The sequence below is a fragment of the Protobothrops mucrosquamatus genome, unplaced genomic scaffold (assembly GCF_001527695.2).
Source record: "Protobothrops mucrosquamatus isolate PMUCROS unplaced genomic scaffold, P.Mucros_1.0 scaffold28, whole genome shotgun sequence".
Classification (NCBI taxonomy): domain Eukaryota; kingdom Metazoa; phylum Chordata; class Lepidosauria; order Squamata; family Viperidae; genus Protobothrops; species Protobothrops mucrosquamatus.
In genome coordinates, this window is record NW_015386413.1 from 1,650,290 (window position 1) to 1,677,871 (window position 27,582).

General features: G+C 40.8%; 3 protein-coding genes across 3 annotated transcripts in view; 2 read left to right on the forward strand and 1 right to left on the reverse strand.

Annotated features, from left to right (window-relative positions):
* Nucleotides 1-361: 361 nt before the first annotated feature.
* Nucleotides 362-12,402, forward strand: WBP4 (WW domain binding protein 4). Its single transcript, XM_015811076.1, has 10 exons — nt 362-436; nt 2,818-2,890; nt 4,096-4,158; nt 4,248-4,371; nt 5,767-5,949; nt 6,166-6,221; nt 6,644-6,710; nt 8,188-8,288; nt 9,810-9,982; nt 12,048-12,402. Coding segments are annotated over exons 1-10 (1,038 nt in total). The 5' UTR covers nt 362-434; the 3' UTR covers nt 12,244-12,402.
* Nucleotides 12,403-14,381: 1,979 nt separating this feature from the next.
* LOC107283206 (p53-induced death domain-containing protein 1) lies at nt 14,382-17,423 on the forward strand. Its single transcript, XM_015811078.1, has 3 exons — nt 14,382-14,477; nt 15,990-16,153; nt 17,040-17,423. The coding sequence occupies exons 1-3, from the start codon at nt 14,457-14,459 to the stop codon at nt 17,266-17,268; spliced, it is 414 nt and encodes a 137-aa protein (XP_015666564.1). The 5' UTR covers nt 14,382-14,456; the 3' UTR covers nt 17,269-17,423.
* A 2,257-nt stretch (nt 17,424-19,680) lies between these two features.
* The window catches only part of MTRF1 (mitochondrial translation release factor 1), a 15,250-nt gene continuing 7,348 nt past the window's right edge, over nt 19,681-27,582 (reverse strand). The window contains exons 5-10 of the mRNA XM_015811079.1: nt 25,602-25,709; nt 25,332-25,504; nt 24,412-24,529; nt 23,517-23,653; nt 21,116-21,214; nt 19,681-19,864 (exon numbers count right to left, since the gene is read on the reverse strand). Coding sequence (XP_015666565.1) covers nt 19,742-19,864; nt 21,116-21,214; nt 23,517-23,653; nt 24,412-24,529; nt 25,332-25,504; nt 25,602-25,709 — 758 coding nt within the window. The 3' untranslated portion in view covers nt 19,681-19,741. The remainder of the gene's footprint in view (nt 19,865-21,115; nt 21,215-23,516; nt 23,654-24,411; nt 24,530-25,331; nt 25,505-25,601; nt 25,710-27,582) is intronic.

Sequence of the window (27,582 nt, forward strand, 5' to 3'; positions counted from 1 at the left end):
TCAAGAGAGAGGGAGCCAGCCCCGCCGAGCCGCCCCAGCCTACCTCGCAGGGCTGTTGTGTCGACGGGGAGGGGGGGGGTCCGGCCGAGCGGCGGAGAGGCAAGCCGAGAGGAAGGAGATCCGAGGCCGACTCGCCCGCCTGCCCGCCCGCCCGCCTCCTCCCGCCCTGGGCAGTCCGACCGGGCCCGGCTTGGAAAGCCCCGAGACGCCGCCTCGCCGAGCGCCGGGACTCCCCGCCGCCTCTGGGACCAGAACGCCGCTGGGATTGGCCCTCGCAGGCCGCCGTCCTCCACGCACGGCGCGCGCGTGACGTCACCCGCCTGCGCCGCTTCCCACCCTCCCGCTCCTCCTTCTTCTCCTCTGGGAGCGGCCAGTTCCGGGTTCGGCTGCTCCGCCGGTGGCGCCGCCGCCCCCCGCGCTCCGCCCGGGCAGCCATGTGAGTCTCCTCCCCTCCCCGCCTCGGGGGCTCCGATCCCGGCCTTCCCCCGGGGCCTTCCCCCGGGGCCTCCCGCCAGGCCCGGGCCCTGCCTTGGGCTGATCGGGTGGCTCTGAGCCGGCGCTTTCCCACGGGGAGGCGTTTTGGAAATGTATAAACAATAATAATTGACGTTAATGAGGGGAAATGATCGTTTTGATTCTGAATTAGATTGATTGGGAGGGTTTGGGCCGGGGCTTTCTCATTGGGTCACAGCACTGTAAATTATAAATAATGATTTAATAATGGGAAACAATAGTTATGATTCTGCATTTGGCTCATCAATCTGTAGATTTATAAATAATAATAAACAATAAGGGGAAATATTCGTTTTGATTCTGCATTGGGCTCATCAATCTGTAAATTTATAAGTAATAATTACATTAATAATGGGAAACAATAGTTATGATTCTGCATTGGGCTGATCTGTAAATTTATAAGTAATAATAAACAATAATGGGAAATAATCGTTATGATTCTGAATTAGATTGATTGAGTGGCTTTGGGCCAGCGCTGTCTCATTGTGTCACACAACTGTAAATTACAAATAATAATCTAATAATGGGAAATAATAGGTATGATTCTGCATTGGGCTCATCAATCTGTAGATTTATACGTAATAATTACATTAATAATGGGAAACAATAGTTATGATTCTGCATTGGGCTGATCTGTAAATTTATAAGTAATAATAAACAATAATGGGAAATAATCGTTATGATTCTGAATTAGATTGATTGAGTGGCTTTGGGCCAGCGCTGTCTCATTGTGTCACACAACTGTAAATTACAAATAATAATCTAATAATGGGAAACAATAGTTATGATTCTGCATTGGGCTAATCAGTCTGTAAATTTATAAATAATAGTAAACAATAATGGAAAATAATCATTTTGATTCTCAATTAGCTTTATTGAGTGGCTTTGGGCCAGCGCTTTCCCATTGGGTCACACACTGTAAATTATAAATAATAATCTAATAATGGGAAATAATAGTTATGATTCTGAATTGGGCTAACCAATCTGTAAATTTATAAATAACAAGTACATTAATGATGGGAAATAATACTTTTGATTCTGAATTAGATTGGGTGGCTTTGGGCCAGCGCTTTCCCATTGGGACACGTTTGGAAATTTATAAATAATAATTTAATAATGGGAAGTAATAGTTATGATTCTGCATTGGGCTAATCAATCTGTAGATTTATAAATAACAATTAACAATAATGGGAAATAATCGTTATGATTCTGAATTATATTGATTGGGTGGCTTTGGGCCAGCGCTTTCTCACTGGGTCCCAAACTAAATTATAAATAATAATTTAATAATGGGAAATAATAGTTATGATTCTGAATTAGATTGATTGGGAGGCTTTGGGCCGGCGCTCTCTCATTGGGTCACACAGCTGTAAATTATAAGTAATAATTTAATAATGGGAAATAATAGTTATGATTCTGCACTGGGCTGATCAGTCTGTAAATTTATAAATAATAATTAACAATAATGGGAAATAATCATTAGGATTCTGAATTAAATTGGGTGGCTTTAGGCCGGCACGTTCCCATTGGGACACAATTTGGAAATTTATAAATAGTAATTTAATAATGGGAAATAATCGTTATGATTCTGAATTAATTTAATTGGGTGACCTTGGGCCAGTACTTTCCAGTTGGGACACGATTTGGAAATTATTAATAATTACATTAATAATGGGAAATAATTATGATTCTTGATTGGGTTAACTGGGTGACTTGGGCCAGTCCTTCTCTGTCAATTCAACCCACCTCACAGGGTTGTTGTTTTGCTTTGTTGTATGACTTCACAGAAAGAGGAGTGGAACCCACTTCCAGTGGAAGTAGTGATTCAGTCCTCAGCAACTGAGTTTAAACATGCTTGGGACAAACACATGTCCATCCTCTGACAAAAATTATAAAATTAAATAAAATATAAAAATAATTAAAATAATTAATTTTAAAAAGAACAAAACACAGATAAAGGGTAGGCTTGATGGACTACTGCAGGGGTAGGCAACCTTGGCTCTTTTTATGACTCGTGGACTTCAACTCCCAGAATTCCTGAGCCAGCCATGCTGAGGGGAAAGGGAGAGGTTTCCAAGCTGAGCCATGCTGGCTCGGGAATTCTGGGAGTTGAAGTCCACGAGTCATGAAGGGGCCATAGTTCCCCCACACTGGCTCAGGAATTCTGGGAGTTGAAGTCCACAAGTCATAAAAAGAGCCAAGGTTGCTTACCCCGGACTACTGTATATTTTTCTGCCGGTCAGTTTTCTATGTTTCTGGTTTTTTTAAAGTCCTACCGTTTTCTTTCCAATCTCTCTTTTCCAGGGCTGATTACTGGAAATCTCAACCCAAGAAATTCTGCAGTTATTGCAAGTGCTGGATAGCCGACAACAAACCGGTATGATGGACTTCTGGTTATATTCTTAAGCACATCTAAGTCCTGGAATTTGGGTTGTAACGTTTTAAATTTAAGCCTTCGTCAGAGGGTCAGCATTTGATAATGTTATCACAAAGGCCACTGGACTTTCTTGTTTTTTCTTTTGAAGACGTTTGGCTTCTCATCCAAGAAGCTTCTTCATCCAAGAAGCTCTGAAGAGGAGCTGAAGAAGCTTCTTGGATGAGAAGCGAAACGTCTTCAAAGGAAAAACAAGAAAGTCCAGTTGCCTCGTGAAAAAAGCACCTTTGGGACACCCATGACCTGGATGACTGAGAATCTCCCTAGACAATTGATTTGTTGTTTGCTTTCTAGCCTTTTTCCTGTAGCTGGCAGGATAGAATAAATGGTTTATTTATTTATGTCAGCTAAATAAATTGCAATAAATTGCATTTAGTGTTTAATAAGTTGCATTTAGTGTTTAATATTTTCAGGGTTAGTTGTATCCGGATTCTTGGGGTTCTTTTCAGTATCTCCTTTATTTAACACTCCTTATACAAATTTATACGGTTGAGGGCACCTTTTAAAATCACCTAAAATGCCTGCGTGAATAGAATGCCCTTGATTCGATTGCAGTTGAAACCATACTTGGTCAGGTACTTTGAAAGAATAGACGTGCTTCAAATAGGGTTTGAAATATTTACCTTAGCTGTCGGCCTCAGGTGGATGTGTTTTTGTTGTTAGTTGCGAAGTCGTGTCCGACCCATCGTGACCCCATGGACAACGTTCCTCCAGGCCTTTCTGTCCTCTACCATCTTCTGGAGCCCCTTGAAGCTCCCGTCTCCTGCTTCAGGGACTCCATCCAGCCACCTCCTTCTCTGTCGTCCCCTTCTTCTCTTGCCCTCCATCTTTCCCAGCATTAGGCTCTTCTCCAGGGAGTCCTTCCTTCTCATTAGGTGGCCAAAGGACTTGAGTTTCAACTTCAGGATCTGGCCTTCTAAAGAGCAGTCGGGGTTGGTCTCCTCCAGGACTGACCGGTTGGATCGCCTTGCAGTCCAGGGGACTCGCAGGAGTATTCTCCAGCACCAGAGTTCAAAGGCCTTCATTCTTTGGCGCTCAGCCTTTCTTAGGGTCCCACTTTCACAGCCATACATATACATACCGGTAGTTGTAAAGTTGATTTTTCTCTAAGTTTAGGAGCCTCTCTTCCTTTTTTTTTTTTTTTCCAGAGCATCGATTTCCACGAAAGAGGAAAGAACCACAAGGAAAATGTGGCCAAGAAAATTAGCGAGGTAATTCGAAGTGGCCTCCTTGAACCTGAACGGGTCGTTTTCCCAAATCCGGCGTCATGCATCCCGCTCCACCCTCTTTTAAATTGCAGATTAAGCAGAAAAGCTTAGACAAGGCGAAGGAAGATGCAAAAATGGCGAAGGAGTTTGCAGCAATGGAGGAAGCCGCCACGAAGGCCTACCAAGAAGACCTGAAAAGGCTCGGATTGAAGGCAGGTAAGACCCAGGACGATCCGACGGAAGAACCATCAGGCCAGCAGCCCTTTGGTTCTTTCGAGCAGCTTCCCTTGACACAAATATACAGAACCCATAAAAATACAGGCAGTCTCCGACTTCCGGGATTTTTAGTGACGGTTCAGAGTTACAACGGCGGTGAAAAAAGTGACTTATGATCATTTTTCACGCTTCACGAACCGTCGCAGCATCCCCAGGGTCACGTGACCAAAATTAGGACGCTTGGCAACTGGCATGTACTTATGCCGGTTGCAGTCACGTGATCCCCTTTTGCGACCTTCCGACAAGCAAACTCAAGAGGGAGTTCAATTGTGGTCGTAAGACGAGGACTGCCTGTAAAAATACGCCAGTTTGGGAAGATTTGCAGATATTACCCCTGCTAGCTATAAATGAATTAATAGAATAGAATAGAATAGAATAGAATAGAATAGAATAGAATAGAATAGAATTAGAAATCTATATAAATAAAAATGTAAATGTTCATTTGTTCAAAATCTTAAATCTCTGAAAGTTCTTCACCGATTGCTTTGAAATTTTGACACAACGTTGCATTCGAATACGTGCATGTTGTTATATACCTACTATTATATAGATGTCACACTTGTGACACAAACGTGCGCTTTCTCTTTTCTTTCTTTTCCATTTAACCAGACTGAGCCACAGCAACGCGTGGCCGGGTACAGCTAGTACTAGAATAGAATAGAATAGAATAGAATAGAATAGAATAGAATAGAATAGAATAGAATAGAATAGAATAGAAGGAATGAAGAATAGAATATAGAATAGAATAGAAATATGAAAGAATAGAAATAGGGAAGAATGGAATGGAATGGAAATAGAAATAGAAAAGAATCGAAATAGGAAAGAATAGAATAGAAAGAATAGAATAGAATAGAATTAGAAATACTAGAATAGAATAGAATAGCATAGCATAGAATAGAACAACAGAATAGAAGGAATGAAGAATAGAATATAGAATAGAATAGAATAGAATGAAAAATAGAATTTAGAATAGAATATAGAATACAAGGAATGAAGAATAGAATTTAGAATAGAATAAAATAGAATAGAATAGAAGAATAGAATTTAGAATAGAATAGAATAGAATAGAATAGAATAGAATAGAATAGAATAGAGCTGGAAGGGACCTTGGAGGTCTTCTAGTCCAGCCCCCTGCTCAAGCTACGGTAAGCCTTAAGAAAAGATCCATGGGTCTGTCAGGCAGAATTTGCCTGGTGGAATTTCATTGACACCGTATTCCACTGGGCACACATCGCCGGAGTTCCAGAGACTTGAAACTGAATGTCCAATATTTAAATGGTGGTGGAGTTCTGTAGCTGTGAGGTGGGCCTTGAAATCTACTGCTCTGTGTCTCAGAACCTGTAGCCCAGCCTTCATTGCCGGTAAAGCAGGAAGAAAAGAAGGAGAAAAAAGAGAAAAAAGAAAAGAAGGAGAAAAAGGAAAAGAAGAAAAAGGGGAAGCAAGCCAATGGAGCAAAGGAATGGGTGCGAGGGTTTTCTCCCGAGGGCTACACCTATTATTACAACACGAAATCTGGAGGTAAATTTGCAGCTAAGCTCCTTTTATACATCATGTATGCCATCAAAACAAAACACGAAGTGATATTTAGCAATAGATTTCTCCTTTCTTTTTTTTTTTTACAATTGCCGTTCATTCTTCCTCTCTATAGCCTTTTATTAGATATCTAATACTGCATGAATGATTTTTTCCCTGGATGCCAAATTAAACTTCTTTTTTTTAAACCTTGTTATTAAGAATCACAGTGGGAGAAACCAGAAGGATTTCATGACATCTGTCAGAATTCTCAAAAGGTAACTAAATGTTTATTTATTATTATAGGTATTGTTAAAAAAAAAAAAAAGTCTTCGTTATTTAAAATATATTCTCAATTCGCTGAAAAAAATCAGTTGACTTGCATCTGTTCTGAACGGATATGATTAGGAATACGGTTCTCTAAGGATGCATTTATTAGCCAGAATCTCTAAATTAATTTAAGAGCATTATTTTCCAATATGTAAAGGGGACCACTCTGTTGGATGCTGCAATAATTGAATTTTATTATTGCCAAGAAGGAAGGAAGCTTACAACGGATAAGTGACGATGTTTCGGTTTTAAATAAATGTTACCTTCCTGGCACCTCCGACAAGGTAAAATGAAAGCAAGGTATAAATGAGAAACGAATGAGATTTTAATTAGCCTTTATTGCTCGGTTGATTTAGCCTTTGTTTTTCAGGAAGCAGTTTGGATAGAAGGAATAGACGACGACGGTCACACCTATTATTATAACAAAGACACTGGAGGTGAGAGATTTTATACGCATCTATTAGACAACGAATGTTTTTCTGCAGATAAAATAGAGAGGCAAGGAGCCCCTTTGAAATGTTGAGCATTTGCCTAAATGCTCTCACAAAATGGCTTTTCCAACGATGGAGGTGGCCCATCCGTCTTCCCATCCCCAGGAACCATTTATAGGAATATTCACCTGTGTTCTTTTTCCTGGGAAGGTGGACCCAGTGGGCATCAGCTAACCCATCACCCATTAAGCTACCTGGACCTAGAGGCATTACTGTATCCGTGACGGTTGGTTCCCCGTATATTTTGCGGAATGTATAAAGGAAGGATAATTGTGGGAATCAAATTCAACTCCTGGCGACGTTGTGCCGTTTCCAAATCTTTGTTGCAAAAGGAATTTGCCATCCCTTTCTTCCTCCGTTCCCTTTCCCTTCCTTTTCCTTCCCTTCCCCTTCTCCTTTCCTTTCCTTTTTCCTTTTCCTTTCCCTCTTCCCTTCCTCTTCTCCTACCCTTTTCCTTCCCTTTTCCTTTTCTTTTCCTTCCCTTCCTTCCCTCCCACTTCCTCTTCCCCTACCTTCCTTTTTTTCCTTTCCTTTTTTCCATCTCCTTTTTCTTTCCTTTCCTTTCATTTTTTCTATCTCCCTTCCCTTCCTTTTTCTCTCCTTTCCTTTCCTTTTTTCTATCTCCCTTCCCTTCCTTTTTCTTTCCTTTCCTTTCCTTTTTTCTATCTCCCTTTCCTTCCTTTTTCCTTTCTTTCCTTTTCTTTTTTCTATCTTCCTTTCCTTCCTTTTTCTTTCCTTTCCTTTTTTCTATCTCCCTTTCCTTCCTTTTTCTTTCCTTTCCTTTTTTCTATCTCCCTTTCCTTCCTTTTCCCTTTCTTTCCTTTCCTTTTTTCTATCTCCCTTCCCCTTCCCTTCCTTTTTCTTTCCTTTCCTTTCCTTTTTTCTATCTCCCTTTCCTTCCCCTTCCCTTCCTTTTTCTTTCCTTTCCTTTTCTTTTTTCTATCTCCCTTTCCTTTCCTTTCCTTTAATAAACTATTTGTTCAGTTTCTCCAGTCTCTCAAACATGCAGCCTTCAATCCTTGTATGTGGCATGACGACGCTGCTTCTTCCTTTTAAAACACTGCTATTCCACATTTATTGCATTATTTACTGTATACACTGAGGCTCTGTTTTTAAAAGATGGAGTGTGAAATAACAGAAGGTAAGCTACAGAGGTCCAGCCTTGATTTCTGATGGCTGTCCAGCAGTTTTAACAGGGATCTAAGAGTACCTCTTAGGTTAGTGAAATGCGAAAGAAAGGTCTCTTCCAACTTTATTATTATTATTATTGTTGTTTGCTTAATCTTATTAATTTGGCCCCACTGAAGTATACGTTACGGCCTTTATGTGTGGGATTCTATTTCTAATGAATCTGCTTTTCGGAAGATTAATTTCCAGATTGGTCACATAAGACAAGGTGTTTTTTTATATATATATTGTCTAGTATCAACATGGGAGAAGCCTGCAACTTTCGTATCTTGTTCAGTAAAGAATAATCCAGATGACAACTCCTCTGATGAGAACAACAAAAATGAATCACAAAAGGTAATATTTATCACCTCCAGGTAATAAATATTAATAAGATTTTTCTATTTTTCTTAGATTGGCCACCTATGAATGTTTCCCAGGTTCCTTGATTGGGCTTATCGTTTATTGCTTGATGGTGGGTCTAGAATTAATCTTGCTGTTAATCCCTATTGATCTGGGTGTTGATTGCTAGCGAGGAAGTGTTTGGGTGTTTTTCCTTTTGGTTGTCTCTTTTGAATGGCATGTATATGTTCTTGGTGTGCCTGTTGATAATTGTTCTGTCTGATGTGCCAGGCTTCCAGGAATTCTCCAGCGTTTTTGGACTTAGTTTGGTCTAAGATGCTCCAATTGAAACTGCACTTAAATCTGTCCACACGTTGGGCAATTAAGTAGACTATTGCAACAAGCCAGTGGAACGGCTTGCCTTCAGAAATTGTGGACACTCCATCACTGGAGGTTTTTAAGAAGAGACAGTCACTTGTCTGAGATGGTATAGGTTCTCCTGCTTGAGCGGGGGGCTCAAGACCTCCAAGACCTCCAAAGTCCCTTCCAGCTTCTATTCTATTCTATTCCATTCCATTCCATTCCATTCCATTATACCATACCATACCATACCATACCATACCATTCCATTCCATTATTCCATTCCATTATTCCATTCCATTATTCTATACTATACTATACTATACTATACTATACTATACTATACTAATACTAATACTAATACTAATACTAATACTAATACTATACTATACCATTCCATTCCATTCCATTATTCTATTCCATTCCATTATTCTATACTATACGATACCATACCATACCATTCCATTATTCTATTCTATCCTATCCCATCCCATCATTCTATTCTATTCTATATTTTCTGTTCTGTTCTGTTCCTGCATTCCATTCCATATATTCTGTTCTATTCTATTCTATTCTATTCCATTCCATTCCATTCCATTATTCTATACTATACTATACTAATACTATACTAATACTATACCATACCATACCATACCATTATTCTATTCCATTCCATTATTCTATACTATACCATACCATACCATACCATACCATTCTTCTATTCTATTCTACTCTATTCTATTCTATTCTATATTTCTATTCTATTCTATTTCACTCCACTCCATTCCATATATTCTATTCTATTCTATATTTCTATTCTATTCTATTCTATATTTCTATTCTATTCTATTCTATTTCACTCCACTCCACTCCATTCCATATTTTCTATTCTATTCTATTCTACTCTTGCATTTTCCTAAAGGAAGATTTGTCTGTCATTACATTGCAGCTGGAGACACAAAGCACAGAGCGCAGTTATAGCCTATATACTGTGGTTATCATTTGTATAGCAACTCGCCGTTACTGACAAAATAGTCCACGTCGTATCCGTAAAAATAGGGAGAGAAGCTTGAGTAAACTCAAGGTGGTGGTTGAAAAAATGATTTATTTATTTTTTTTACCTCCAAGATTGTATACTCCACTGCCTAACAGGATGTTCCCTCCCTTGTTTCTCAGAGGAAGACGGGCAGTGATGGAGAAAAGCCTCACAAGCCCCAAAAGGTTGGCCCTTACGGAGAATGGCAGCAGGTCAAAGAAGACAAGGTGGGCCGTGAGAAGAGTCCGGCGCAGCCGTCGCAGAAGTCCACACCTTTGGGCAAATGGGAGAAGATCAGCGAGGACGATCCATAGTGAGTCCTGCTTATCTTACCTGGAAGCGCGTGGCTAGATTTGGGCAGAAGGACACCGATAACCCGGTGTCCAAACTGCACTGCATTGTATTTCTCTGGTTCATGGTTCATAGGGATAGTAACTGATATGGCTGAAGATGCAATTGTCTCTGTAAGGAACTTGCTTAGTAGGTATATACAGGACACCGTGCATTGGTGTCATACTGTATCTTTATTTACAATACCAGCCTGCCTAAGCAGTTACGGCAGTAAGGGAGATGGGTGGTTTAGAAAGAGGAGAGGAGTAGGATGGGATGGGATGGGATGGAATGGAATGGAAGAAATATAGAAAATGGAATAGAAATATAGAATAGAATAGAAATATAGAAATAGAAAATAGAATAGAAATCTAGAAAATAGAATAGAAATCTAGAAAATAGAATAGAATACAAATATAATAGAAATATAGAGAATGGAATAGACGAAATCTAGAAAATAGAATAGAAATCTAGAAAATAGAATAGAAATCTAGAAATGTAGGGAATGGAATAGAATAGAAGAAATATAGAAAATAGAATAGAAATCTAGAAAATAGAATAGAAATCTAGAGAATAGAATAGAATAGAAATCTAGAAATAGAAAATAGAATAGAAATCTAGAAAATAGAATAGAAATGTAGAAATAGAAAATAGAATAGAAATCTAGAAAATAGAATAGAAATAGAAAATAGAATAGAATAGAAATAGAATAGAAATCTAGAAAATGGAATGGAATAGAATAGAAGAAATCTAGAAAATAGAATAGAAATCTAGAAAATAGAATAGAAATCTAGAAAATAGAATAGAAATCTAGAAAATAGAATAGAATAGAAATATAGAAATAGAAAATAGAATAGAAATATAGAAGATGGAATGGAATAAATGGAATGGAATGGAATAGTAGAAATCTAGAAAATAGAATAGAAATATAAAAAATAGAATAGAATAGAAATATAGAAATAGAAAATAGAATAGAAATCTAGAAAATAGAATAGAATAGAAATAGAATAGAAATATAGGGAATGGAATGGAATAAATAGAATAGAATGGAATGGAATAGAATAGAAGAAATATAGAAAATAGAATAGAAATATAGAAAATAGAATAGAAATATAGAAATAGAAAATAGAATAGCAATATAGAAAATAGAATAGAATAGAAATATAATAGAAATATAGAAAATGGAATGGAATAGAATAGACATCTAGCTTATAAACATAGGCATATAAACTAGTGAGGGATTAAAGTAAAACATATTTGAAAATTCTGGGAAGTAGGGCATTTAATTTGAGGAAGCAGATCATTCACAAACATTCTTCAAATCTACACTTCAGAGTAATTTACTCTTCAGAAGATTTGACATCCATCTGGACTCAATTTCACTTTAAACCCAAATGTTCAAAGCAAATTCCCCTTTTATTTTATTTTTTTCTTTTAAGTAAGTTTGGTTCTTTTCACTGACTTTTTTTTTTTTAACCTACACATTTTGCCTGTGTGTCGTACTTGGAGATAAATTTTCACTGACTTTTTTAACCTACACATTTTGCCTGGGTGTCATACTTGGAGATAAATTTTCGATTTTAAAGAAGAGGCTTGGCAGAATGAGAGGGACCCTGTTTCACGACCACTGGTAGATAGAGGCAGGTTTTGTTCTTGTAGCTCAGTGAGAATCTTCGTACGTGAGAAAATAAGAGCTTTTTATTGCACAGGATAACTTTTTGTACAGCACGCGAAGTGGCTTGTGCGCGTGAGACGGGCGCTCTCTAAATTCGATAAATAAATGTTTGCCAAAAATATACCCCCTCCTCTCTTATATCTGCCATTATTAATAGCTAGAGCTATGCCACTTCTCTACCTGCAGGTTATAAATTGGGTGAAATTTTGCTGGCCGCAACGTGGTTTCGGCTTGCCGTTTTCAGGAAAAAGATAACGCTGAGTTAAACGATGTTTATATACAGTGAGGAGGCTTCGGGCCTAAATTGGCCACCCCGAGCCCGTTTTATTTTTTTAAATAAGCTTTTGTTCAACAAACTTCTCATTTCCTTTAGCGAGAACGTCGACCTGGAACTTCCTAGCACGGAGAGCGTCCCGGTTTTAGAAGTATCGGAAGAGGCCAAAGTAATCTTCAAAGAAAAAACCGTCACGTCACTCGGCGAGGCAGCGGAAGAGATGCCGGTCTTCAAAAAGCGGAAATTTGAAAACGGAAAAACTCGAAACATTCGACAGAGACTCAACGATCACTAACACCGCGGCCGCATTGTTAAAAAAAAAGCACTTTGAGGATGCGGGGAAAAAACAACAAAGTGTTTTAAACGATTTCTTTACAAGACGTGACTGTAAAAGCGTGACTTTTTTAGGGCTCGGCGTTTTTCAAACCATGTCTCGAGTGTAAAATGTACAGAATATTTCTTTTTTTTTTTTTTACACCCAAGTTATTTCAGTTTGCTGGATTTGCTCTCCCCTCCCCTCCCTCCCGTTTGTGGGGTCGTGTAAATATAATATTTTTTTTAAATACCGGATCAAAGGAGTTCGGTATATCTTACCAATCAGTAAATTGCTGTGAGTCTTTCCCCCCCCCCAAGAAAAATAAATGCAGTAATTACTTAACGACATATTTCTCTATAAGTTTTAGTGGATGCTGGGTTGCGGGGAAAATAAATGTAAAAGACCATGACTGTGAGGCACGAAAAATCAGGATCACACCTAGGTTTGATGCTAGATGGGAGTTAATAGAATTCAAGAAGAGTTGAACTTGGAGCATTTGTGGACATGTAATGATTCTAGGCTGAGTCCCCTCTTGACTCCACCCCCAGGGTCTGCCTGCTTTTTCTACAATGGCAGTGTCGTTCTAAAACTGTAGTGTTAGTCGTGTGGTTGATCCTCCTTATTCTCGGATTCCGTTATTTGTGAATTTCACCTCCATGGCCATTTGAGGACAAGCACAGAACGGTGAAAATAATCAAGTCACCCAACCTCTTTGAGGGGCTACCACAAAGGGGGGGGGGGTCAACCTATTTTCCAAAGCACCAGAAGGGAAGACAAGAAACAACAAGATGGAAACTACCGTAATCAAGGAGAGAAGCAAGCTGGAATTAAGGAGGAATTTCCTGACAGTGAAGACAATCAGTAGAATTGCCTCCAGGAGTTGTGAATGCTCCAACACTGGAAGTTTTTAAGAAGAGATTAGACAGCCACTCGTCTGAAATAGTACAAGGTTTCCTGCCTGAGCAAGGGGTTGGACTAGAAGACCTCCAAGGTCCCTTCCAGCTCTGTTCTGATGGATTGAACTGCAATGTTCCCAGCTGAGGTCAAACAAGGTGACACTCTGCCACCTTAGCACTCATACAACGAGATTATTACTGCAATTAAAATACTTAACCCCAAAAAATTATATTCCCAGCCAATCTAATAAGGTTTTAGATAGAAACTGGGTGACCATTTTCAAGAATGCATTGGGCATTCTTCGAAACGTATGTCCTTAACTGGAACAAAATGCAGTATTATGCAACCGTTACCAGCAAAGATGTACTCAGTCATGGGTAACAAATAGCTTAAAAGCACGTTAAAAATTAACATTAGTTTTGTTGTGGTGAGTGTCTATGCAACAGACGGCTATGTTCAAATAACTGTCTCAACGTAAATCAGTTTTCTCTAGATGCTATTCAAAGCTCTGACTTTTGCAGTAGGAACCTGAGAAATACATGAAATTGAAGACGAAGAAAAGCAACCGTTGAATTAAAAAAAAGCAGGTAAGTAAGAAAAAAAAACTTTTGTGATATTGTATGAAAAAAAAAGAACTTTTATTACTTTGCCATTTTAACGATGCGTCGGGGCTCACGTTTAACACGGCCTTTCGAAATATTTTGCAGAGTTGGGTCCTCAGAACTTCCAAACTATCTTTTAAAGGAAGGAAATGGCTTCTCTGGAGCCAGGCAGGATTCAGCCCAAAAGGTCCACTAGGTTGAATTATGTTGAATTTTATAGACTGCCTTTAAACACGTTTTAAGATTGAGAGCGCTGCGATAAAACGATAAAACTACGATTCCTTTCCTTGTGCTGTTTTTCATCATGAAAGCCAGTATTTAAACTTAAGGATTGGGTTATCAAAATAGGATCAAATTCTTTACCTTTGACACCAAAGGTAATTAGGACGTTACTGTTTGGGGGAAAAAAAAGTGTATTTCTCATTGCAGACAGACAAAAATGTAGTTTCTCTATAGTATCTCAATATCGGAACCAAGGCTTCTTATTAGCCCAACCAATTTGATTAAAAGTCAGGCACTTTCGCACCTTTTAATAAAATGGATTTGTCTGAGAATATTGCTACCAGACCCTTCTGATTGCTGATAAAAATAATGACATTGGTACGACGTATGGCATAAATTTTAATAGAAATCCTTTATTTCTAGCCAGCTTTCCTCTTGAATCAAAGCATCCTCTCTGGCTCCTGAATCAGAATGGCAAATAAAGCTCAAGAGGTAAGCCAAAGATATTTTATTTTGTCAGAATCCTTCTTTGGAATCAAACACGTCTAAATTATTTTAAGTACGAGACCAGCGTTCTGGATGCCTAAGTTTCCAGCTGACTCTGCTGGCAAACGGTAGGGTGGTGCCATCAAAATAATATATGAGTTTTGCATTCATGTACATTTTCCAGGTCTTTCACTCAAGATTTTTCATTAATCCTTTCAGAAAATACTAAGAAATATTAAGAAATGTGGGTTTTTAAAATAGAGGGTGTTTTTCCCTGTTAGTGTCTCTGCTCCTTATAACTAACAGTAAAAAAAACCCCACATTTCTTAGTATTTATTAGTGTTATTGTTATTGTGTTATAAAACATATAGAATGCATTCTATTGTTGGTATACATGGCGTTTATTCAGTGTTAATTAAAGATTATCTAATCCAGGGGTAGGCAACCTTGGCTCTTTTATGACTGGTGGACTTCAACTCCCAGAATTCCTGAGCCAGCCACACTGAGGGAAAAGGGAGAGGTTTCCAAGCTGAGCCATGCTGGCTGAGGAATTCTGGGAGTTGAAGTCCACGAGTCATGAAGGGGCCAAAGTTTCCCCCATGCTGGCTCAGGAATTCTGGGAGTTGAAGTCCACGAGTCATAAAAGAACCAAGGTTGCCTACCCCTGCTCTAATCCTTAGGCCATTAAGGCAGGGACGGAGGAGATGGAAGGAAAGGAAGGAAGGAATGATCGAAATGGATGGAAGGAAGAGAGGGAGGGAGGGAGGAAGACGAAGGAAGGAAGAAAGGAAGAAAGGATTGAAATGGAAAGAAGGAAAGGGAAGGAAGAGGGAGGTGGGGAAATCAATGCTAATTAAAATTTAAATGTCAGTGTTAATGAGCTGAGGATTGCACAAATACTTTGATGCAACCTGCAGCAGTTTTTTTAAAATTTTACATCTAAATTCTGGATACTTTTTTTTTTTTAAAAAAAAATGAGGTAAGGAAAGCAGAAAGCAATTCATCTAAATCCGTGTTTTTGAAACTCGGCAACTTTAAGATGTGTGGGATTGCCACTCCCAGAATTCCCCAGCCAGCATGGTGGCTAGAGAATGTCCCCCAGTTTGCAAAGCATTGATTAGAATGTAAAAAGTCAGGAGTGGTTTTGATTCTTCATACCGCTGCTTTGATGGCAGGCTTATCTGTAAAAATTACGTATTTGTAGGCTTGTTTGCTAAAGGTTCAGCTTGGTAGACTATATGGTGGGTTAGTCTGTAAAAGTTGCAGATTGGCTTGAATGAGTAGAGACATAACAGAAAGTCAAAGGAGAACCTGGTTTATAGATGAATTCTCTCCTTGCCTCTATCCTTTATTTGGTCAGGATGAAAGCTCACCTTAGAAAAAGCCCAAATGTGTCATTCCAGCCTCTAAGGGATTGGAGTTTGGGAAATAAAGGCAGTACAACCCTGATTTTGACAGTCCCCTGTTGACTCCATCAAGTGCTGGATCATGTCCTACCACTGTCTTCTCATGCACTAGGACGCTGTCATCAATCTCCAGTCCCTCAGAGATCTTGGCAAGCAACTGAGCTTCGAGTGGCCTATGGTGGCCTATGAACTGGGATTCACACGTGCTGAAATTAGCCATATCCATGCCCTCACCCCGGAGAAGAGGAGTCAAGCCCAAAAAATGCTGGAACACTGGTAGGATAATCCTGACAAAGTACAGAACAAATCCAAAGTCTTTGGCGTTGACATAAGCTCTTGAGATCTAGACTTATTAGCTTCAAATTCATCTAGAATTATCATGATCCGAGATTGGTGGGTAGGTGGGTGGGTGGATGGATGCATGGATGAATAAATGAAGAATAGAATAGAATAAATGAAGAATAGAATAGAAGGGAAGGGAAGGGAAGGGAAGGGAGAATATAGAATAGAATAGAATAGAATAGAATAGAATAGAATAGAATAGAATAGAATAGCATAGAACAGAACAGAACAGAACAGAAGAATGGAATAGGAATGGAATCGAATGGAATGGAGAATATAGAATAGAAGGGAAGGGAAGGGAATGGAGAAAATAGAATAGAATAGGGGAATAGAATAGAATAGAATAGAATAGAATAGAATAGAATAGAACAGAGAATGGAATGGAGAATATAGAACAGAATAGAATAGAATAGAGAATGGAATGGAATGGAGAATATAGAACAGAACAGGAATAGAATAGAATAGAATAGAATAGAATAGAATAGAATAGAATAGAATAGAATAGAATAGAATAGAATAGAATAGAATAGAATAGAATGCGGAATGAAAGAGAAGAGAAGAGAATATAGAACAGAAAAAGAATAGACTATAGAACAGAAGAAGAATAGAGTAGGGTAGGGTAGAACAGAACAGCACAGAACAGAACAGCTTAAACCCTGAGCTGCAAATATTCTCCTTTCTTAGAACTATGAGAGGATAACTTGAACAGCAAAAGGTACAAAGACTGGAGAAGAATGAACTCTTCAGAGACCGTTGAATGACAGGGCGTCTGCTTCCTTCTGCAATGATTCTGACTCTCTTCGTTGGCCATTCTCTCCAGGTATGAACGGTCGTGCAACAAACTGAACAGGACAAAGCTGCTTCAAGAGGCTTTGGAAAAATCGGGAAGACAAGACTTGGCCGAGAGGCTTCGTTGTCTCCACTGGGGCCATCAGAAGCTGAGCGATAAGGTGGAGCTGCCCTCGGCGTTCCCCTTTCTCATCACCGTGTATAAGACCACGAACAACAAAGAGCGGCTCAGGAAAATTAACCAGCTTACTCATCGGTAAACCAGGAATCTCCCAAAATCCTCAAGTCAAGAGCCAAGCTGAGCTCAACAGAACTCTTCAAAAAAGTTAAGACTAGGATATACTTCCACAATAACAAGAAATCGGTTTTATACATCAGTCTGGACCCTTCTGTGTGATCAACTGCTGTTTGATTATTATTTTTTTTCAATTTTTAAAGTTTGAATCCAGGAGATCTGAATTTAAAAAAATATATCCAGTAATGTAATCTATATAAATAAAAATGTAAATGTTCGTTTGTTCAAAATCTTAAATCTCCGAAAGTTCTTCACCGATTGCTTTGAAATTTTGACACAACGTTGCATTCGAATACGCGCGTGTTTTTATATACCTACTATTATATAGAAGTCACACCTGTGACAGGTAAAAACATGCTTTTTTTGAAAAACATCGCCATCTGTTGGACGTAAAAGCAACACACGCTTTTACCAGACTGAGCCACAGCAACGCGTGGCTGGGTACAGCTATTTAAAATAAAATCCTATTAATTGCGGTTGGAGAAGCTGTAAAATTTCCTGATAGATTTAATGCAACAGATGGAATGCAAATTGTACAAGGTGGATTTTAATAAAAGCACCCAGAAATGGAATTTAAAATTTAAAACTTGGGAGCGTGTGTGTGTTCATGTACAATTCCACTGCATTTTTGGCTTTGCGCATCGAGACGTTTTTTACCGGCATTTTTAGCAAAATCTGCCACGGCAACACATGAATTCCAGGTAAAAGGCTGCACCCTGTCTCTCCACGGGTAGTCCTCGACTTACTGACAACTGAACGCAGAATTTATGCTGCTAATTGGGACATTTCCTAGGTGAGAAACTTGTGAAGTGAGTTTTGCCCCATTTTGTGACTTTTCTTGCCCCGTTTGTTAAGGGAATCACTGCAGTTGTTAAATCGGTTGTGCTTCCCCGTGGATTTTGCTTGTCAGGACACAAAAAGGGATCACGTGACCCCAGGAAGTGTGACCGTCGTAAATATGAACCAGCTGTCCAGCCTCCGAATGTCCATCAGTGACCCCGGGACACTGCAGCCGTTATAAGTACGTATCAGTTGCCAAGCGTCTGAATTTTGAACAGGTGACCCATGGAGTGACTGCAACAGTCATAAGTGTGAAAAATGGTCTTAAGTCGCTTTTTTCAGTGACCGTTGTAACTTCGAAGAGTCACTAAATGAACTGTTAAGGAGTCTAGCACGATCTCTATTTAAAATCAACTAGAGCCATCCAGTTTTCAGAAGCAAATCGGTGTTTGTTTTTCTTCCTCTCTACTTATGCCCGTTTTTATCCATCCCCTACCCCTTGTATTCACAGAGTGAACTTCTGCACTTTTGGTATGACCTTTGTTGAAGGAAAAGTCTTCATGGTTCAGTCCCAAGCCGGGCATAAACAAAATGGAGACTGTTTTAGAAAGAAGGTTGCAGTTTATTGAAGAGGAGAGCCAGACAGAAAGATGGCTCTGGAAGAAAAGAGAGCATATGTAGGGAGTGGGGTTTTATACCCTCTGGAGCTTTTTGTTTGGAGTTGTTTCCTGCTCCTGTTTGAGGCTTTGTATTTCCTGTGTCATGTATTCTGACCTGTGTCCCTTTGGCATCTGTGGGTTAATCCTATTACGTCCTGTTTTAGAGGCTGGGTGGGGTATGTAGATTTTAGGTGTCTTTGTCTTCCTAAGCTTCTAGCTGGGGGCCTCCAACCTTCCTGGATTATTTACATCTGCATTTCTACAGAGCTGGTTTCTGCTTGGGGGAGGGAGACTTGGGGCTATTAAGGAAACTGGGCATGCTTTTCTGCCTCTTTAAGATCCTTTGAGGAAATATATTTTTCTGCCCTTTTAATATTTCCTTCTCTAGGGGGCTGACTTCCCACACCTTTGATTAACTTACTACAATTATTGGCTCAATAAGTCTGCTGGAATTGTTTTTACAGCTGTTTTGAATATACCTGTTTCCCTTTCTTTGCTTCGTGCATTTACTGTAGAGAATATAGACTGGAATATGGCTTCAAATAATATTGGTTGGTGGTTTTTTTTTTAAATTGCAAGTGAACCCAACTTTTTGCAACAATAATCAATGGCAGAAATTTCACGGGGGCATCGACTTGGTGAGTTTTCAGTACAGGTTGGGGTCCCCGTGTGAGTTCCGTTCATCGGCAGTCTTCATAAGCTCATCGATTTGGTTCTTATTTAACTTGCTGGTAAATCTATTTGTGCTCTCTCTCCTCCCGCTCTCGTAAACCAATCAGAACTAGACACTAATGAATTTGCTGCTTTGTGAAGTTCTGTACACATTTTGTAGACAGTGTGTGTGTGTGTGGGGGGGAAATGTAGATTATTCCTTTGGAAAATGATTGTGAAATCAGAGACCACGTTAACCAAATGTGAAATTAAACAAAGGGATCAGTGTTTCTTAAATAGTTCTCTTTAATTTTACAAACACAGAATAAAAGGGCTTTTTTTTTCAAGTCAGGAACCCGCTGACAGAGATTTCAAATTGTTTTCCAGCTGCTCAGCCAGCAGTTTCATCTGTGAAGTCTCCAACAAGCTGCTGATTAGATTATCCAGGTGTTCCTTACCGTTTAAAAATTCCTACCAAACAAAGCAAACATTTGAAGGAGTTGCTGTGGACGGAGAGATCAAAGCAAATGTTATCTTTTATCGTGACAGATCTGGCCAACACAATGCTCCAAATCTACTAGTCAAGAGGGCTATCAAATTATTCCGAAGCACTTCAGATCTTATGATGTACATTTATTATGTAGTAGAATGGAATAGAACAGAAAATATAGAAATAGAACAGAAAATATAGGATAGGATAGGATAGGATAGGATAGGATAGGATATTGGAATATAGAATAGATATTGGAATATAGAATAGAATAGAATAGATATTGCAATTCAGAATATAGAATATAGAAAATAATAGAATAGAATAGAATAGAATAGAATAGAATAGAATAGAATAGAATAGAATAGAATAGAATAGAATAGAATAGAATATTTTTAAAAGAGCTTTGATTTCAAGAGAAGAGTTTGAATCAGACAAGAATTTTGGACAAATGTGTCTTTCCACTAAGTCAGCCCCATATTGTCATTGTTTTAGAGAAACAGCTGTCAGCCCATCTGCCCACATCCAGTTTTGTGGCCTCTATAGTTTTACCACTGCTTAGGGGTGACACGATAGCAATGTTCCAATATTGAAGGGGCTGCCACAAAGAAGGGGGGGTGTGTCCAACCTGTTCTCCAAAGCACCTGAAGGCAGGACAAGAAGCAACAGATGGAAACTAATCAAGGAGAGAAGCAACCTGGAATTAAGGATAAATTTACTGACAGGGAGAACAATTAATCAGTGGAACCACCTGCCTCCATAAGTTGTGAATGATCCAACAGTTATTAAGAAGAGACTGGACAGCCATTTGTCTGAAATGGTATAGGACAGGGGTAGGGAACCTTGGTTCTTTTATGACTTGTGGACTTCCAACTCCCAGAATTCCTGAGTCAACATGGCTGGTTCAGGAATTCTGGATACTGAAGTCCACAAGTCATAAAAGAGCCAAGGTTCCCCACCCCAGATAGGGTTTCCTGCCTGAGCAGGGGGCTGGACTAGAAGACCACCAAAGTCCCTTCCAACTCTGTTATTTTGTTATTCTGATTATTGGTGGCTCATTTATATGTTTGCCCGTGCAATTGTTCTCGGTTAGCTTTTGAATTAAAAGCAGCCCAGAAAACCTGAAAAAGGAGTGATATATTCAAGTTTAGCCCTTTCATACATCATCACTGCCCCTTGGATAAACTACAGCTGCTACTGGTGGCCGAAAAAGATCTCCCTTCCATAAATACCTTGATATCACGGACGTCGTAGGAAATCCTATGGTCAGTCACCCGATCTTGATTGAAGTTATACGTGCGAATTCTCTCCGACTGGGATCTTGTCCCTAACTGTGAAAGAAGAACGTAGGTGGCCCTCAGCTTACAACTGAGCCAACATTTCTTTCGCTAAGCGAGACAGTGGTTAACACAGATGTCAAGGTTCCGAACGGATAGTCCCAACGAAGGAAGCCCAGCGGAGACATTCCAATCCCTAATGCAAAACTTTATTGAGCACAGCGGATCGACACAGATGAAAGGAAAAGCAGCTCTGGTTAAATTGGTGCCAGAGCAGCAAATTAAAAGCATAGAAACTCCCCTTCCCCCTGACGGTGCAAGTCCCATTCCTCAATTAAGCATCAGACAATTGTTATGAGAGAAATCTTTCGTTTTTTCGTAAACCAAGTGAAGGACTTTGATTCCCAGACTTGCAGCTGACATCCTCAAGTGCGCACATTCCATTCATCCCTCCTTCCCCCCTGGATCTGTAGGCGAGCCAAAATGCAGAAATGGCCAAAGCATGCTGAGGTTTCTTTGAAGCTTGACCACAGAATTATCAGAAGATTCTTTTATAGTGTGTTACAACACACACTATCTTCCTGGGCTCCAAGATCCCCGCAGATAGGGATTGCAGCCAAGAAATTAAAAGACGCTTGCTCCTGGGGAGGAAAGCTATGGCAAATCTAGACAGCATACTCAAAAGCAGAGACATCACCCTGCCAACAAAAGTGCGTATGGTCAAGGCCATGGTTCTCCCAGTTGCAACGTAGGGCTGTGAAAGTTGGACCATAAGAAAGGTTGAGCGCCAAAGAATGGAGGCCTTTGAACTCTGGTGCTGGAGAAGACTCCTGCGAGTCCCCTGGACTGCAAGGCGATCAAACCGGTCAGTCCTAGAGGAGATCAACCCTGACTGCTCTTTAGAAGGCCAGATCCTGAAGTTGAAACTCAAGTACTTTGGCCACCTAATGAGAAGGAAGGACTCACTGGAGAAGGGCCTGATGCTGGGAAAGATTGAGGGCAAGAGAAGAAGGGGACGACAGAGAAGGAGGTGGCTGGAGGGAGTCACTGAAGCAGGAGGCGTGAGCTTAAATGGACTCCAGAAGATGGTAGAGGACAGGAAGGCCTGGAGGAGATCAACTCTGATCGCTCTTTAGAAGGCCAGATCCTGAAGTGGAAACTCAAATCCTTTGGCCACCTAATGAGAAGGAAGGACTCCCTGGAGAAGAGCCTAATGCTGGGAAAGATGGAGGGCAAGAGAAGAAGGGGACAACAGAGAATGAGGTGGCTGGATGGAGTCACTGAAGCAGTAGGTGTGAGCTTAAATGGACTCCAGAAGATGGTAGAGGACAGGAAGGCCTGGAGGAACGTTGTCCATGGGATCGCGATGGGTCGGACACGACTTTGCAATTAACAACAACAACAACAACAACAACACACACTTGGCAATTTTTAGTTTCTTGTAATCACCTTACACTTCCTCACGGGTTTTTCAGTTGGGTTGCAAGGAGTCCAAATGAAGAATGGACTCACAAACCAGCTGGTCTTTTGCTATTGTGACCTGGACGAGGCAGGACGAGGAATGCCCAGTACACTACTTGAGTGTGCATCTTGTTTTTCAACTACCTCACAAGGCTGACTAGGGCTATACTGAAGCCTGTATTCGCTGAAGGAAGGCTGTCCCGTGTCTCTACCTCCCACTTCTACAAAGTCAAATGAATCTTTCTCTGATGAGGTACCCTGATGATGTTACCTACTTTGGTAGTGAGACGTCTGCAAGAGAACTAGCAAGCTCAGAGAGCAACGAGAACATCACATTCCTCCTCCTCTTCCACTCTGCAAGCCTCACTCCCTTTCAGCCCTGAGAATGTTACCTAGTTAGGTCGTGAAAGGTCTGCAAGAAAACCACAAGGAAGCCGAGAAAGCACCAAGGAACCCACAATTGTCCTCCTTCTCCTCCTCTCTGCAAACCCCACTCCCTTGTAGCCCTGATAACGTTACCAAGTGGGGTCACGATTGCTACCGATGGATTTCAGCAATCCGAAAAAGGCTCCACACCCGTTTGCACTACTTGTGACCCTGAAAACACAGACAAACCACCAAGTGGCCTCAACGACTCTCTAAAAAAATGCAAATGACCAGCTGTCTGCAAGGAGTATAAATCCTTCCATTCCCCACCATCCAGTCAGAGCTGAGGAAGCTTCTGGGATGAGAAGCGAAACATCTTCAAAGCAAAACAAGAAAGTCCAGTTGCCTCCTGAAAAAAACAGTTTTGGGACAACCAGGACCTGGAGGACTGACCATCTCCAGAGACCTCTCTTCTATGGCGTCTTCATCCCTACAACTGATTCAGAGGGGGGGGGAAATAGGATCTTACCTGCAGCTTTCTCGTACTTTGTTGTTCGTTTATTTCCTTCATCACAGTCTGAAAGTAGAGCTTCTCTCTCAGAGTCTGCAGGGCTGTTTCCTTATTCATTAGCTGAGACCGGTCCTGCTGGCATTCCACCACGATCCCTTCAAAAGACGAGAAAGGATCCGACCGACATCCACAAAGTAATTTTTGCAAAGCTCTGAGACTTAACAAGACCATCTCTGCCCTTTAATTCACACCCAAAAGTCCTCTGTATATCTGTGTTAAATTTTAGATCTTTTGCTGACAAAGAATTAAAGGGAGACTAGTATAGCTATTTCGAGCTGTTTAGTTCTCATCAGCTAGCCATACCCTTCTGAGATTCGAACCTGGGCTGCTTGCATGTTAGGCAGCTGTATTAACCTCTAGGCTGCCTAACATGCAAGCGGCCCGGGTTCGAATCTCAGAAGGGTATGGCTAGCTGATGAGAGCTAAATAGCTCGAAATAGCTACACTAGTCTCCCTTTAATTCTTTGTCAGCAAAAGATCTAAAATTTAACACAGAAATAGTTTATCACAGTAGCTCCTAGATTGGGGCTGAAAGGCAAAAGTAATCATAGCAGTAGACCAGGTGTTCTACTAGACCGGTTTCACCGGAAAAAAAAATCATTTTTCTCGCATAGAATGTATTTTTTGTACCATGAACATGTTGGTCTTAAGATAACTTGGGGAAACACATATAAGGCACAATTTTGTGTAGGCGATAAATAACAAAGTAAAGGCGTACAGCTAACCTTGAGGTCTAAGAGGGGGGGGGAAAGCCTATTAGAATATTAGGAGCTAGGACATTAACACTGGACTAATATTTATACAGATCTACACAAATAAGGAAATGATTAAAAAAAATCCAGCAACATCTTACCTGTAGGGATGTGCACAACTCGAACAGCGCTGTCTGTTTTATTAACGTGCTGTCCTCCGGCACCTTTGGCTCGAAACGTATCAATCCGTAAATCGCTGGGGCTGATTTTTATCTGCACCTTGAGAAAGAGAAATCTGATGTGTAATATTATGGGGAGGAGGAGGGATGGATGGATGTTAGGAAGGAAGGAAGGAAGGAAGGAAGGAAGGAAGGAAGGAAGGAAGGAAGGAAGGAAGGAAGGAAGGAAGGAAAGGAAAGAAGGGGAATAGAGAGGGAAGGGAAGGAAGATATGGAGGGAAGGAAGGAGGGATGGAAGAAGGAAGGGAAGGAAGAAAGGAAGGAAGGAAGAAGGGAAGGAGAGATGAAGGAAGGAAGGGAAGGAAAGAAGAAAAGGAAGGGATATGGAGGGAGAGAAGGAAAGGGAGGACGGGAAGGAAGGAAGGAAGGAAGAATGGAAGGAAGAAAGAAAGAAGGGGAGGAGGGAAGGAAGGAAGGAGAGACGAAGGAAGGAAGAAAAGAAGGAAGGGATATGGAGGAAGGGAAGGAAGGAAGGAAGGAACAAGACAAGACAATAAGATGGATACAGGAAAGGAGGAAAGGAAGGAAAAGAGGGAGGGAGGATAAAGGAAAAGAGGGAGGGGAAAAAGGAGATCCAGCAACAGATATAAATGAAATTCCTCCTTCTAAAACATGGATATGTTTGCAGCCTCTTGCAAGATGGAGTCATAGCTATGGAAAGAATTGATCTGATGCTAACTTAGACGTGGCCTTCAACAGAAGGAGAGAGACAGAGAAATAGAGAGAGAGAGAGAGAAAGAAAGAGAGAGAGAGAGAGAGAGAGAGAGAGAGAGAGAGAGAGAGAGAGAGAGAGAGAGAGAGAGAGAGAGAGAGAGGACTAAAAGCCGTGAGCACACACCTACCTCCTCGGACAGAGGGAGGACGATGACCGTCATGGTGCCGGTGTGGATCCGCTGCATTCTGGACGACAAGCCAGTCTGGGGGATGCGTTGCACCCGGTGGGTCCCTCCTTCAAACTTCAACTGTCTGTAGACCTGGCTTCCCAAAATGCGGGCGGCTGCATGGTGGAGACCCCCTAAAAAAAGCAAAATACCTATCATTGGGGTGGGGGGAAAGAGGAGGCGACCCGTGGAGATATTTTGGGGGGAGGCCGTCAGAGGTGCTTCTCCTACCATAATCAGCTCGGCAGTACTTGGTGATTTCAAAAGTCCAGCCTTTGTATCCGGCGTAATTCTGGTACATGTCGAAAACTTCTCTCGTAAATTGCTGGCAAATGTCACCTGGAAGGTAAAATCCTCTGAAATATCAGCTCGGAGCAAATATTTTTAATACGGTGCCCGCAATACAGGTGGTCCTTGACTTACAACAATCCGTTTAGTGACCGTTTGGAGTTGCAAACGGCATTAAAAAAAAACACCGAGGATCATTTTTCACACTTAATGACCGTTGCAGCCTCGCCACAATCCCTTATGACAAACAACAGACAACGTTGTTCGCACATTACGTTACATATGCAAAATGTTTTCATATGTACCAAATTTGGGCATAAGGGAAACAACTTGGTTTTTGTCTCCCTTGACTGGTGGACTTCAACTCCCAGAATTCCTGAGCCAGCATGGGGGAACTTTGGCCCCTTCATGACTGGTGGACTTCAACTCCCAGAATTCCTGAGCCAGCCTGGCTCAGCTTGGAAACCTCTCCATTTCCCCTCAGCATGGCTTGCTTAGGAATTCTGGGAGTTGAAGTCCACCAGTCATGAAGGGGCCAAAATTTCCCCCATGCTGGCTCAGGAATTCTGGGAGTTGAAGTCCACGAGTCATAAAAGAACCAAGGTTGCCTATCTCTGTCCTATACCATATATACCCTATACCAGGGGTAGGCAACCTTGGCTCTTTTATGACTCGTGGACTTCAACTCCCAGAATTCCTGAGCCAGCATGGCTCAGTTTGGAAACCTCTCCCTTTCCCCTCAACATGGCTGGCTCAGGAATTCTGGGAGTTGAAGTCCACGAGTCATAAAAGAGCCAAGGTTGCCTACCCCTGACTTTGATTAATATTGATCCATTGGTAATCCTCGACTTTGAACAGTTGATTTAGTGACCAAAGTTACAAGGGCACTGAAAAAAAAAGGGGGACTCATGACCGGTTTTCATCCTTATGACTGTTGCAGCCTCCCCAGGGTCACGTGATCAAAATTCAGGGGCTTGGCAACTGACTCGTATTTGTGACGGTCACAGTGTCCGGGGTGTGTGTATCTGTCACGTGATCCCTTTTTTGCGACCGTCTGATAATCCAAGTCAACGCGGAGGCCAGATTCATTCCACAACGGTGTTACTAACTTAACCACTGCAATTAACAAGCAAGGTCGCAAAACTCACTTAACAACTGTTGCATCACTTAGCAACAGAAATTTTGGGCTCCACTGTGGTCGTAAGGCGAGGACTACCTGTGTACTAAAACCCAAAACTGATAGATGAGGAAGGCCACAGAATAAATCAGTTCTGCAAACCCAGGAACTCCATTTGGAATCACTTTGTACTTGTGATGTCTTACTACTACTACTACTACTACTACTACTACTACTACTACTACTAATAATAATAATAATAATAATAATAATAATAATAATAATAATAATAATAATGTTGGAAGGTACCTTAGAGGTCATCTAGTCCAACCCCCTGCTCATGCAGGAAACCCTATACCATTTCGGACAAATGGCTGTCCAGTCTCTTCCTAAAAACCTCCAGTGTTGGAGCATTCACAGCTTCTGGTGGCAAGTAGTTCCACTGGTTATTTATTTTTATTTTATTTATTTTATTTTTCCCATTTATACCCCGCCCTTCTCCCGAGGGACTCAGGGCGGCTTACAGGTAAATAAAAACAGTGCAATACAATAAATATCTCTAAAAGCCAAATTAAAATATATATTAAATAACCTGTATTAAGTTTACAATTATAAAATCCCTTTAAAATCCCTATAAAATCCCCCCCTAGGCCAATCCCGCTTGATGGAAAAGCCATGTCTTGAGGGCCCGGCGGAAGGAGGGGAGATCCGGAATAATCCGGATCTCTGGGGGGAGTTCATTCCACAGGGTGGGAGCTCCCACAGAGAAGGCCCTCCCCCTGGGGGTCGCCAGCCGACACTGTTTGG

Coding starts and splice junctions, on each gene's coding strand:
- WBP4 (XM_015811076.1), top strand. Junction 4,159..4,247: donor TGGCCAAGAAAATTAGCGAG/GTAATTCGAAGT, acceptor TTTAAATTGCAG/ATTAAGCAGAAAAGCTTAGA. Junction 5,950..6,165: donor TTACAACACGAAATCTGGAG/GTAAATTTGCAG, acceptor CTTGTTATTAAG/AATCACAGTGGGAGAAACCA.
- LOC107283206 (XM_015811078.1), top strand. CDS start 14,457: ATGGCAAATAAAGCTCAAGAG. Junction 14,478..15,989: donor TGGCAAATAAAGCTCAAGAG/GTAAGCCAAAGA, acceptor CTCATGCACTAG/GACGCTGTCATCAATCTCCA. Junction 16,154..17,039: donor CAAAAAATGCTGGAACACTG/GTAGGATAATCC, acceptor CATTCTCTCCAG/GTATGAACGGTCGTGCAACA.